This window comes from Chinchilla lanigera, unplaced genomic scaffold (genome assembly GCF_000276665.1).
Source record: "Chinchilla lanigera isolate Chin_1 unplaced genomic scaffold, ChiLan1.0 scaffold00045, whole genome shotgun sequence".
NCBI classification, from domain to species: domain Eukaryota; kingdom Metazoa; phylum Chordata; class Mammalia; order Rodentia; family Chinchillidae; genus Chinchilla; species Chinchilla lanigera.
The window spans coordinates 10,974,218-10,988,707 of record NW_004955446.1 but is presented as its reverse complement, the minus strand read 5'-3'; the positions used below and the strand labels follow the sequence as shown (position 1 = coordinate 10,988,707).

General features: G+C 36.9%; 1 protein-coding gene across 1 annotated transcript in view; it reads right to left on the bottom strand.

The window, feature by feature from the left end:
* Mier3 (mesoderm induction early response 1, family member 3) overlaps positions 1-14,490 on the bottom strand; it is a gene marked incomplete at its 5' end in the record, with an annotated part of 30,310 nt that overhangs the window by 3,938 nt on the left and 11,882 nt on the right. Inside the window, 8 exon segments of the mRNA XM_005392681.2 lie at positions 75-217; positions 301-428; positions 3,655-3,749; positions 5,489-5,570; positions 9,883-10,034; positions 12,114-12,186; positions 12,374-12,459; positions 13,454-13,574. Of these exon segments, the coding sequence (XP_005392738.2) occupies positions 75-217; positions 301-428; positions 3,655-3,749; positions 5,489-5,570; positions 9,883-10,034; positions 12,114-12,186; positions 12,374-12,459; positions 13,454-13,574 (880 nt within the window).

The window sequence follows — 14,490 nt, the reverse complement described above, 5'->3', positions numbered from 1 at the left end:
GGTCTTTCATGTAAAACAAATAGGACACAATTTTATACCATGCTTTACTACATCGCACAAGATCTTCATTTTACCTGTCAAGTCACTGGCAGTGAACGAATTAAGAATGTTCAGCTGTTGATCAGGAATAGGCTCAGTCCTGTTAGAAGTTAAGGCTGAAGAATTTACTGTCCCACCCAGAGCTTCTGTTTCATCTACCAATCGATCCATATAGTCCCTGAAAAACACACACCGATAATTTTATGACTATACCACTGGTTAAAAAAAAAAAATCACTGCAGTCAAACCCACAGTACTTACGTAACTCCAGGGTGATGGTTGTATCGTTTCTTTCCAAATTTTGTCTGTTGAGCAAAGTAATCATAACGTTCAGATTTTTTCCACATATAGTAGAATGCTACACACTCAGCAACTGTTCTAGTTTTCACCTAATGAAAAAGATAGATTTAAAAAAACAAATCAATACACCCAATTGATTTTTAGCCACTCTTTCCCCCACAACACTGAAGCTTTAATCCATGAGATTTATTGTCTGTCCTCCCAATTACAAAATTCTGAACACTTTTTTTTAGTAAAATGTGTTGATGTGATAATGAGGCAGCTTCCAAAAGCCCAAGGTTAAAACACAGAATATTTAGTTTATAAAACTAATGTGTTTCTAGAAATTAACCTACATGCTTACTGGAAGCCCTCCAACTATTTTTCTATATTGAACTCTCATTGTCACTGTCACTAATGAAGGAACTTTTTTTTTTTGAGACACAGTCTCACTATGTACTTCAGGCTTGCCTCAAATCTCATGGTGATTCTGCTGCCTCAGCCTCCCAAGTGCTGGGATTACAGGTATGTGCCACTGCACCCAACTGGAAGGGATTCCTAGCCTTAGATTAACCAAACTGAAACAGGTCCATGAATGGTTTTCCCTGAGATCTTTTAATTCTCAAAATTACATCAAGTACATATTTTTGGGAGAAGAAACAACCTCATCCAATTATCAAGAGTTCCATTATCCAAAAGAGATTAAGATTCTGTGGCAACCTATCACATCTGTGTTTAAGATGATTTACTACCTGAAGACGACTTTTCCCTCCAACACTGGTGCTTAGTCCAAGAGATTTTGGTAATAATAGTAATGGTAGTGTTCTGAGCCTCATGAACTTTGCTGCACAACCAAACTAGAGCTGCTCTGTTTCATGATGCGTTCAGACACACAGGCAAAATTACCTATCCTTAGGTCTCTTCCCTACTTAGTGAGTACCCAAAGAAGAAGTTTCAGAATATTTTCCTGACCCTGAGAGAACTGTGATGTCAGATCACTAATAGAAGGCCGAGGTTTTTAATGCAAGAGCTCCAATCCAAAGATCTGTCCACAACATCACTGACTGCGAGTCACGCAGAGCGCAGGCTGTCTAACTCACTGCGGCGTCCCAGAGCCTACAGTGTGTGGCGAGTGGAAGACGTCACTATTACTGTCCTCGAAGTGAATGGACAGAGTAACTTCACATCACTGCAGAACTGCTGGCTTTATTTTGATTTAAAGGGGTAACTCGGACTTTTTGAGGAATGTTTGCTCAGTACATTAAATATCACATCTATCTTTTGAGAAAATATTAGGTTTTATTACATATAAAAGTATGAAATTTTCAACATCATAATGGAAAGTGTAGTTAATTCAGTAAGATAAGAAAAAGAAAAGGTATACAGACTACAAAGAAAAAAACTTTTCTGTTCACAAATGACACAATGATCCACACTGGACATCCCAAAGAATCAACAACAGCAACAATATTCCTGGAACTAATACACAATTATAGCAAGGTTCTAGGATTCAAAGTTAATACATAAAGTCAACTGCTACGTACTGGTAATGAATTGAAATGTAAAGCAAAAAATACAATTCCACCTATGTTAGCATTCCCCAAAACACTTGGGTATAAATCTAACAAAATAGAAGCAAGAACTATCTAAAGAGAACTACCAAACTCTTATTAAAGAAACCGAAGAATCAAATAAATTGTAAAGATAAGTTTATTTTTATGCATAGGAATGTTGACTATTGTTAAAATGTCACTGCTTCCTAATTTGATCTGTAGATTCAGTGTAATCCCAATAAAATTCCCAGCCAAGTTGTTCTGCAGATACCTGCAAACAAATTCTATATAGAAAGGCAAAAATCCTTGGATAGCAAATGCAATATTGAGGGAAAAGTCAAAAGACTGACACTATCTAACTTCAAGAAATTACTATAAAGCTACAGTAATCAAGACAATGCATTATTAGAGAAAAACAGATTAATAGGACAGGAGAAAAAGCCCAGAAATATACCTACACAAATACCTTCAACTGATCTTTGGCCAAGAAGTAAAGACAATTCAAAGGAAGAAGGATATTCTCTTCTACAAATGGTGCCAGAGCAACTGGACATCTATATGCAAAAAAATGAATCTAGGTAGGCCTTATACCTTTAATATGGAGTACAGTACTTTTAAGTTCACACCAAAATAGAGCAGAAGAGTAGAGTTCTCATGTATTTCCTGCTCCCATACATGCAGTTTTCCCCATTATCAATACCTCCCACCAGAACAGTTATTTATTCGAACTGATGAACCTACACTGACAGACCACACCACCCGAAGTCCACAGTTCATATTAAGATTGGGTTTTGGCAACATATATCCACCATTACAGTATCATATTGAATATCTTTATCACCCTTAAAATACTATGCACTGCCCCTACTTATCCGTTCCTCCTGTCTAAGTCTGGTAACTAGGTAACTCTTTGCAGTACCACCTCTGTAGTGTTGCCTTTTTCACAATGCCATATTGTTGGAATTTTGCAGCACATAACGTTTTCACATTAGCTTCTTTACTTAGTAATAGATATTTTAGACTCCTTGTTTCTTCATGACTTGATAGCTCATACTTTTTGAGTGCTGAATAGTGATTCCACTGTCTGGATATGCCATAGTTCATTTATCCACTCACCTCAAAGGAGAAATTAGCTCTCTTCAAATTCTGGTAATTATAATGGCTACTCTACATATTTTTATGCAGGTTTTTGTATGGACATAAGTTTTCAACCTATTTGGGTAAATACCAAGGAGCAGATTGCTAAATCATTTAGTAAGATTATAACTGACTTATAAAAAAACTACCAATCTTCCAAAATGCTTTCAACATTTTCTATTGCCACCAGCAAGGAATGAGAGTTTTGTTGCTCCACACCCTCCCCAGCATTTGATAATGTTAGAATATATTTCAGTTGCTTTAAGTAAAATGTTTCTTTTTTCAGCAACTGTACTGCTCAGTGCTAAAGAGAAAAATTTTTGAAGCCACAAACCTCTGAATATCTTAGGAGGCAAAAATCATGAAAGATTAAGAAATCTTAAAAAATATACCGAATCCATTTTTTGTGCGTAGAACAGTACAGTAACAGTTTCTTTCAAAACATACGTGAATACATTATCAACCATCATATGCTCAGGCTATGCGCATGGAGCAAATTCCAGGGATGTTCAGAGAAGTATTAAAAGTGTTAATGGCAGGTAACATTAACAAGTTGCTGCTTTTTTTCTATTCAAATAATTTATAAATTAGCTGTTAATTTAATGTAATTCATAATAACTTCTCAGTACTAATTTATGTAACTTGCCTTATTTTTCTGTATAAGATGAAAATCTTTCCCATAAAGCATGAGTGCATGTTCAAAACTTCGGCATTCTTCTTCTGTCCATGCAGTCATTCCTTCTGAAAAAAATTTTTTAAAGAAATTAATTGGCCTCAAAGCTCTTCTAGTGAATCACGAGTTTATTTTCAGTATATTTTCCCTGTAAAAGGCCATAAACTCGCTCTTTAACAATTCTCACATAGACATACACCATACTCAAGTTCTGCACATAGGAGACCTCAAGTAAGATTACCGAAAGTATGCATACTACTAAAATACAGAGTCCACCAATAAAATGTCCACACTTAAAGGAAAAGAAAAAACAGGGTGATAATTTTTTTCTACAAATGCTGTTACCCTCATAAGATGATGGAGGATGTCACGTATCTCAGCAAACGCACTACTCTCCTGGCTCTAAGAGAAGACACTGAAAATGTGCAGCAATCTCAATGACCCAGGTTACCCAACATCTGGAGGTCATGGCCACTACTCTGAGGACCTCTTGTAACTGCTGAGGCCAAAAGTAACTTGTATTGAACACCTCATGATGTATCAATAAATTTAGCATTAAAATATTTATACAAGCTTTTCTTTTCCTGAAGTGTGTATACATTTTTTTGATGGGCTCTGTAGAATAAAAAATACAAACAATTTTTTCCTTAGCATTATAAGTTAAGAATTTAATAATTTCAGCTTATTTTCTAATTTTTCCCAACAATGAACATATGTTTTTAAATTAGAGAAAAGACAGCCATTTTATTTATGGAATGAGAAAAGCCTTATTTTTGTCTTACATCATCACCACTGTAAGTCCTTTACAGACCATGAGGTATAATCCACACATATTTACTTAAAGATAGTAGGCAACTGCTATACTGTGGAACTACAAAAGGAAAAGTCCATACTCTCAAAATATTAAATTTGCCAGCAGATCTTAATGCTGATCAGGTAAAAACCTAGTTGAAGAGACCTGGAAGGTTTTCGCAAAGACTAGGTTTATTTCTGAATCCTCTCATTCAGTGATATTGGGGGTCTTATCCTTAAAGTGATTAACAGTAATCTATAATAAAGGCAAAAAATAATTTTAAGTATAGAAAAACCAGTATTTAGTTTCTGAAAGTTTTCTGACAGCTTAAAATAATATTTTCAAGCCAGCAGCTTGAACAAAGGTACTTTTTCAACAGACTATCTCAGCCTACAAATTTTAACATACTATTTTCAGCTTCTGTATTTTCCCAACCCATTTATAGAATACTACTAAGAATTATTTTTACCTCATATGTACTTAATAAAAGCTATGTTACATGCAATCCATTTATGACAAAAAAAATACTGAAATAAGTTAACTATTTTCCTTAATGTGCATTATAAAATCTTAGCACTATAAAAGTTGTGTTATATGATTATTAAAAATGTATTTCTCACAATAAGTAAGTTCAATGGATTATATATGTTTCTTTCAATCTTCATTCTCTTTGCCATTTCCTGTCTGCTTTTTTAAAAAAGAACAATTTTTTTCAATGAAACCGTAAAATCGTTCTTTTAGTCACTTTGGATGTACTGTCACCTGCGAGGTCTGCTTTGTTCTGTAACTTTCTTCAAGAAAGAGCGGGTGACAGGGCAATTAATTTATGTTTGAACAAGTTCTGGTGTGTCTAAAAACAGAGGGCGAGAAAAAGAAAAACTAATGTTTGCTAGGAAGATGAACCAATTTTTATAAAAGTGTTAAACAACTGCTCCATCCCTCACAATGCTTTGTTTATTCTGATCCCAAGTGACATTCTATCATCTCCCTCTCACAAATTCAAGTGTTTCTCACCTTGAGATGCCTTTCCACTGCAGCAGTACCTTTCAATTGCTTCCTTTATGTTGTGGTTACACTTAAGAAGCTCATATAATGCCTACAAGAGAAGGGAAAAAAATTCAATAAAAATTATCAACAGTTCATATCTAAAAGTATTTTAAGAAATAGGACTAAGGGCTGCGCGTGGTGGTGCATGCCTGTAATCCCAGCACTCCTGCCGAGACAGGAGGATTGTTGCGAGTTCGAGGCCAGCATGGGCTACGTAAGTGAGTTCAAAGCCAGTCTAAGCTGTATAGTGAGATCCAAAAAAAAAAGAAAAAAGAAAAAAGAACAAAAAGAAACAGGAGTAACAGTCTTGACAAACACTGTCTGAAATGCTATTAACATCATGACATCTGAAGACACGTTTGCTCAGACCCCGAGTCTATATACCCATCCTGCCAACTGACCCAGTACCTCAAGAGTCACTCTTGACTCTTGTTCTCAACTGCTGGGCAATTCCCCTATTTTAGATTTGTTTCCAATTAGGAAGAATCAGAATTATGTGTCTGCCTCTTGATGTCATTTTCGATCTTTTAATAAATGAGAAAAGTAGCATGCCTGAATAAAAAGACTGAGACTTCAGTGACAGGGGTTTATAATGGGCTCAATTATTTCCATCCACTATGAACTATCATTTATTTCCGTTAGACTCCCTCCCTATAAATCTGTTTGGAATTATCAATAATAACAGACAAAGTTCAATCGAAAGCTAAATAATAATCAACATTCTCAAGTAAGTTTCAAAAAGTGAGAGTGGCTCGGTATTAGAAAAAAAACTTTTAATACATCAATAGATTACATTTAGAAATGATCACCTCAACAGCTGCTAAGAAAGTACCCAATTACTAAATGAATATTCATTTCTAATAAAAAAACAAGACAGTAACAGAAATAGATACTGATTTACTATGATAAAGAGAGTCCATGTTAAGAGAAGGGAATTGCTATTCTCCACGCTAAAACCCTAGATGTGTTACTTCCATCAAATGGAGGCCCAGGGGCTGGGGATTTAGCTCAGCGGCAAAGCGCCTGCCTGGCAAGCACAAGGTTGTGAGTTCGGTTCCTGGTACCGGAGAAAAACCAAAAAACAAAAGGAAAAAAAAAAAAAAAAAAAAAAAAAAAAAAAAATGAAGGCCCCACATCACTACTGCTGCCCAATGTCTCTGAGTTAGAAAACCACTTCACAAATGTATATAATTAGGACATCAATTAATTAAAATATTAATTTAGAAAAACTAGAAAACCTAAGAGAAACAACTGAAAAATCAAAGTACATTTCAATAGCTTAAGATACAGTAAATTTAAATTCATAAATATAGAACTATAATAGAGATCTTGCTTATGACAGCATTAAATACATGTACACATACATAGAAGATAATGGAGTTAGCTATGATGATGGAATGTTCAAAAAACCAAAAATATTTGAATGATTAAAAAAGTCAAATAAATGGAGTCAGATAATTCCTGGACTGAAAAGCCTAATGTCTTAATGGTGCAAATTCTTCCAAAATCAATCTACAGACTTAATAAACTATCAGCACAAAATGCCAATGGGGTGTCTTTTTAACAGCTGAAAAAACTACTTTGAAGCTAGTATGACTTCCTTATATTACTTACAAATTCAAGTTTGAGTTTACTTATTTCTAGGTACTAACTAGTCAGAACACCTAGGCTGGATATATATATGAGTGAAAAAGGTTCAAAAGAGGAAAAATTATGTCACAGGGATAAAACAAAGGGCATTCAAAAAACACTAAGGGATCAATATTCCCACCTTCTCATCCCACACATCATCAGGAAAGTTTCTACATCTACAGGCACACAGGGCTAAGCAAATGCTCCTAAGTCAAATTTACAGTCTAAACATAATACCTTTTAATAAGCTCCTGAATAAAATTTAAGAATAATTCAAAGAATATCTTTATCATGAAATCTGAAAGACTAACTAAAGAGAATGTTTAAATAAAAGATATTGAAAGTACAAAATAGCATAGTAGATATAATATAGTGAATACTTAACTTTTTAAAAATGAATTACAATAAAAGACATATTGACATTAATATCCCTCAAAATACCACCCCTCATTCTTAATGCTTTTCTCCCAATGTTTCTGCCACTATCTGAAGCAGTTCTGAAAGTCTTCTTTCCACCTTTCTATCTTTAGTTGTGCTGTTGTGGCTGCCTTGATGTCCTGAATCAAATAAAAACATTTAACTTTCATAGTTATTTTGACTTTGGGGAAGAGCCAGAAGTCCCTTGATGCCAGATCTGGTGAATGAGGTGGATGAAAAGATGTTTTTATGAGCCTGCATTTCCACTGGATGGTGTTAGGTTTGTATGTAGATGTCCCCCACAAAGCCCCATGCACCCATAGGTGGGGTTTTTAGGAGCTGGGTGGATCTAGCGTGTGTGATGCTGGGATTAAGGGTGCCCCACCCTGGGTGGGGGGGGCACTACCCAAAAGGCGGGTAGCCTGGATGGGATAAAAGAGACAGAAAGGAGTTCTGTTGCTTTTGCTACCTTCTGTCTGCCAAGAGTAGCTTCTCCTCTGTGATGCCCCTCTGTCAAGCCACCTTGCCTTGGAGCCAGCCAACTATGAAACCTCTACACACTATAAACCAAAATAAAACTTTCCTCCTTTAACTTTGGCTGTCAGGTATTTTGTCTCAGCAATGAGAAAAGTAACTAAAATAGATTTTGGTACCAGGAGAAGAGTGACCCAAATGTTTATCCCTGAAGGTTTTGGCCCATTTTTCATTCTGCCTGGACTGGGATGTTGTAGTTTTGCACTGAGTTTACTAAAAGGGCATGGTAATATAAGGAGGCACTCTAAAAGATCTCTTGCACTCCAAATGTATTCTTGTTTTCCTTCACTGTGAAGTAATAGTCCAATTTTTCCTTGCCAGTCTGGGTCATTCAGACCTGCCAACACTGTGACTCCCTTTTTAGCTTCTTTACTCAAGAGGAATGATGAGATCAAAATGACAATGAGGACATTTTACCTTCCAGGTCAGTGGTATTACTGTTGTGCTTCTTCCCCACTCTGGAACTAAGACTTCTAACCCATAGAGCATGAAGTTGAGGGAACAGCAAGGAGAAATTTTGCTAGTGGATCACTAGGGGTAATGTTGAGTGGCACCACTCCCACTGCCTCCACTCCTTGATTCCTGAGACCCATGAATCTTGGCTACAGGAGACACAGTATCGAACAGTGGACATTGATTCAAAGCATAATGAGCCTTTGGAAGAACCTTGCCCCACCCCTGCAAGCTACTGCCACCCAGCTGCCACCATAATTGTGTGTTCAAAAGATCGTTCCACCTTTCTATCAATCCAGCTGCTTCTGGATGGTGAGGAACATGGTAGGAGCAGTGAATTCTATCAGCCATGAGCCCACTGCCTCACTTCTTTGGCTGTAAAATGTGTTCCGTGGTCAGAGGCAATGCTGTATAGAATTCCATAATGGTGGACAAGGCATTTTCTGAGTCCATGGATGACAGTTTTTGCAGAAACAGTACATATAGTATCCACTCTGTGTAGCAAAATCTGTCTTTAGTCACTTTTCTCACTGCTGAGGCAATACCCAACACCCAAAGTTAGAAGAAGAAAGTTTTATTTCGGCTCACTGTTTGTGGAGGTTTCAGTTCATAGTCAGCTGGCTCCAAGGCAGGGTAGCATGGCAGAGGGGAATCATAAAGGAGAAACTTTTCTTGGCAGGCAGAAGGCAGCAAAGCAGCAGCAGACCTGCCTGCTTTCTGTCCCTTTTATTGCTTCCAGGCTACTGCCCTTTGGGTAGTGCCACCCACACCCAAGATGGGGCACCTTAGATCCAGCCAGTTCCAAAAAGCCTCACCTATGCGTGCATGAGGCTTTGGGGGGACATCCAGACACAAACTAGAACAGCTGGCACTCCACAGCATTCACTATATTTTTATCACATCTCACAAAGACACTCACAAAATAGGACTTCCAGCACTGCTTCAGAACATGGCAATAATAACAGGGCAAAGTAAGGGGTAATAGAGGATTAACAACAATGCCTTTCACTGTAATACATTTTTTAATTCAAACATTCCCCATATATTTTGATCACACCTTACATAGTCATCAAGAATGAGATATCTAAGATTAAATGATTAAAAGGATATAAAATGGTATTTAAGATATGTGCATATGTATTTAAAAAGAAGACACAAATAAGGTGATTACCTCAAGGTCTCAGAATTACTTTTTAGGAACCAGTATTTTGAAAATTAAAATTTAAAATATCTATCAGAAAAAGATATCCAATTCTCATGTAAGAAATGACTGAATCAAACATGAGAAATAAAGACAGCCACTGTTCCAACAGAAGTGAGTGTACCTGTTCATTGTCCCTTGTGTGCATTCCTGCAGACGTCTTATCCATTACTTTTTCATTTCCAGTTCTTAATGATGTCTCAACAAGATACTCCTTAACTTTGCTCTCCAGAACCACATCAGGACGCCAAAGTAACTGGTCTTCGTTTTCATATACTAATAAAGAAAATTCCATTAGCTCCATGAAAATAGTGAACACATTAAAAAATGTACATAACCCATTCTTCTGCTTCCTCAATAGGCTATCCACTGGGCTAAGCAACCAGCTCTGAGGACATCAGTAATGAGCCTGTTAGGTGAGTACACCCTTTACTAGCACAAAAGGATTTTTTAAAAACACTTTATTATCCAAAGTCAGTGGCCAGAGGAAGGTGCTATTTCAGTGGTTGGATTAAAGAACGGGTCAGTAAGAGGCTTTCCACGCCTAGAAAAGTCTTAAGCAAAACTCCATTTTGGTATCTTATCTTCCTCTACTGAAAAGGTAAAAATGACCCGTTGAATTTTTTTTAATAACCTCACTGGAATTTTCTCTTGCATTTCCTAAATGGCTCTATGAAATCTCCAGATTAAAACCACAAACAAAACAAATGAACAAAATTAAGTAACAAACTATCAGACAATAACAAGAAACCAAAGAAATATTTTTTCTTTACTGATTTCCTCCCATAAAGAGAATTTTTACTTAGAGGAGGAAGCACATTAATCAAATCTCCGTAGGGAGGTTTCTAAAAAAAAGGGAAGCAGTTAAGAAAATTAACCATCTATAATCTCTTAGTGACAATGAATAAAATGTCACTGAAATAGGGTTTATAATTTATCAATCCACCCTATGAACCTTGCCCAAAGTTTCTACTTTGCACAATAAAGCAGTATGACGACCCAAGTATTTATCTTAGTGCTGCAAGTGGAATTTATTCAAGTATATACTTAGTAAATACAGCTAATGAAAACAATTTATTATGCTCACTATATACCAGGAGGATAATAAGTGTTTTACATTCACAACTTCATAAAACAGACACTACTATTTCTAGTTACCAAGAAAGTTAAAAATGAAAGTATGGCTATGAAGTATGAAGACTAACTTTTTTTTTTGAGATAGGGTTTCACCATGTAGTTCAGGCTGGCCTTGAACTCACTTATGTAGCTCAGAACGGCCTCAAACTCACAGTGATCCTCCTGTCTCAGCCTCCTAAGTGCTGGGATTACAAACATGCACCACCACGGCCTGCTGAAGACTTTTTACAGAAGTTTCTAGAACCTTCTATAAAAGGGGAAAATATTACTTCCTCTATGTCTGACTTAAGGGTGTATGACTGCTGCGCAGGCACCTGGCTCCGGGGATGTGTGGCATTTGGGTGGGTGGGGGAGCAAGAGGTTGATGTTCCAAATCACCAGCTTTCCATGCTGCCCCTGGAACAACTGTCCTCCGTCAGTCTGAAAGCAGTTTAGGAAAATGTTGTGGCTAGTGGCTGCCAAGGTACTTATTTCAGACCCCTGGGTAGAAAGTCCTTCCTCCTTTTAATAGGGATGACCTAGTAAGGTGCAAAGGAAGAAAAAAGGACTTGGCTGTGTGGCTTTTGCCCTTGTGACTTCACAGGACTGAATTAACTCACTGGGGAAGACTAAATGTCCACCCAAGTACTCCAAATCTATTTGGTTCCCAAGGTCAGCTAGGAAAGTAGGCCGGTATTTTTATTTTCTACCACTTTATTCCCTCCATACTTTCCGAACTACATTACCAACCTACCAAAATGTGAGGGCAAACACTTCACACAAGTGGGGGTGTACAGCAAAAGCAGCAGAATCCTTACATCCCACCTCTGGTTGTTTCAGGACTGGGGCAAGAGAATGTCTCCCATTCTCCTTTCTATTTAAGACTTTCTATCCACAAGATTACATCTGTAACATCCTTGCCACCTCAGGTGAGGAGACCTATGCCCTTCTGCCAAAGCAGGACACAAGCCAGCGGCGGCCCCACATGTGGGTTTGCACTGTTTGAACAGGCCTTGGGCACACTCACTGAGAAGCACTGGGTGTGTGCGAGGGACTCTTGCTCTTATGGTTCCTTCTGATACATTTTTCCTAAGTCAGGTCTAAATATGCTGACTCTGGAAGCTCCTCTTATCTCAAATCTATCTTTACATGCCACGGTATATAATCAGATATTTAAATAAACACAGTGAGTGGTAGTTTGGCCTACTAAACAGTATCAAAAGCAAAAGCTTCTCTTACCTTTCTCACTACTATCATACTCTCCAAGATAAGGGGGAATCTCTGCCTGATATTGTAAACCAATCATTATTTCCTACAAGAAAATTCAGAAATAAAAACATATTAAAAAAAAAGCTAAAAAAGGTCCCAAATCATTCATTGGTTTTTGTAAGGCAACAGAAACTTTATCCTGCAACAATAAAATTATCATAAATCACTTTATAAATGTAAGGTATATTAGTCTAAATGGTCTAGTAGATTCTGAGGATAATTCAACTTACCTTCCTTAAATCTTCAGGTGAGTTACCACCATCTGTCTCAACATCTTCAACCTCAGATTCCTTATCACCATCACATGTAGTATTTGCTTAAAAGAAGAAAATATAAAAGATTTTTATTGCTGAATTTTGCAGGACATAGGAGAAAGCCTGCTATACTGTATTTTACAAAAACTTGTTGAATAAATTAGATCAGCATAAACAAGTACACTAAACCTACAATATTTTCACAATTGACAGCAGTCAAAAAGACACTGAAAACTCTAGTGAAGTATATACTATCCTTATAATTTTTAGTGTACCTCTACTTTGGGAGGTAACAGGAAGCTACTGTGACCATCTCAAAAAGAGAGCAAAGGACTAAAATTACGATTAGATTAATCCAGCAGAAAACATACACAAAGAGACAGCATTAAGTCCATCAAAGTGGCTTTCTAGGTACATACTCATAAGCATGTTTATTTTAACCTGTTAACTAAATAGTCTTTCCTACCATAAAACACCCTCCAAAAAATAAATGAGAGTGCATATAAACACTTACTTCAGTCCAAAATCTTTTATATGTTATTAATAAATACTAAGGGTAATAGCTAGAGCTAAAAGAAGAAAAAATAAAAATACTTTTTGAGCACTGATAAATTTTCAAAATCAGGAGAGCAAGGGCCTTTTAGCAGAAGCCCAAGGAAAGTCTATAGGATTTCATGGCTGCACTAAACGAGCACAGATGAGCCTTAGGAAAGAAAATATGTGACTTGCAAACGAAGAGAATACTTCACTTTAAACAATGCATTCGTTCACCTCTATCCCAATTAAAAGGTTTTAATTTTGTTCAGGTTGTAATAGTACTTTATTTAAACTACACACATTGGGGGCTGGGGATTTAGCTCAGCGGCACAGTGCCTGTCTGGCAAGCGCGAGTTCATGAGTTAGACTCCTGGTGCTGGAAAAAAAACAAAAAAACACAAACAAAAATAAACTATACACATCACTCAGAATATTCTAAGATAAACTACTGACTTGAACAACATGTACTTGAGACATAGTATCACTGCCACTACTAATCAGTAATGGTTGGTTTCTTACATCGTAAAGGCCTAGGGAAGAAGTCGGAAGTTTCATGAGAAGTCACAGACGGCGTCAGATCATCCGCAGAAGACTGAGTTTCCTCATCATCGCCTGACAATAGGTCTTTTGCTATTTCCTCCTGGGAGAAAGCAGTGCTACAGTTAGAAGTAAGTACATCTCATTTAGAAAAGTCCCTTTATTTTTATAATGCATAATATATAATTAAGAACTGATTGATGTCTTCTTAGTTTTGAAGAGAAAATCTGAAATTCTGTATCTCAAGTACAAATTTAATAGCGTTTAACATTTAATTATGTTTAATACCATACTGTTAATAAGAATAACACAAATACAATTATTCACTTGTAACAAACAATTTATCTGCACACAGAATTTATCTGAAGCTGTAGCTAACTTCTGTGCATTTACAAAAATAGGCTAACTTCTAGCAGGACACTGGCAGTATACGCCTGTACTTCTAGCTACTGAGGAAGGCTGAGGCAGGAGAATCACCACAGCCCAGGCATTCATGGCCAGCCTAGGCAACACAGAGACTCTGTCTCCCAAAGAGATGAACAAACAAAAACAAAAACATGTGATTTCTAAGTGGTTAAACTATGTTCACTTTCTGCCAACAAAGAAAATTTTAAAATGGCACCCAAGCTCCACTCTTCCAACAATTTAAATAAGACAAACTCATGTACAACTCTGACAGGTAATACAGTTTTAAAAAAAGCAAGATTGAATCATTTTCTGTATTAGTGCCATCAATTTTATGCCTGGTAGACAGTAAGCACTCAATTATGAATGATTATGGAGATTAAGGTCTGTGGTACATCAATATGACATTTACTGAAAAGTAGGAACAATATAACTCACAGGAAGAGGCTGTAAGATGTGGATTCCTCTCCCTGCCTGAGATATGAGAGGCAAGGAGAGCTTTCCTGGGATCCCTTACCAGAGCCCAGGTTGTATAGGTTCTCCTCAGCACAGAGTGGGTCTCTCCACAAGCAGCCTACACTAGGGACTCGTCACAGTGGTCCCGGTGCTGTGGC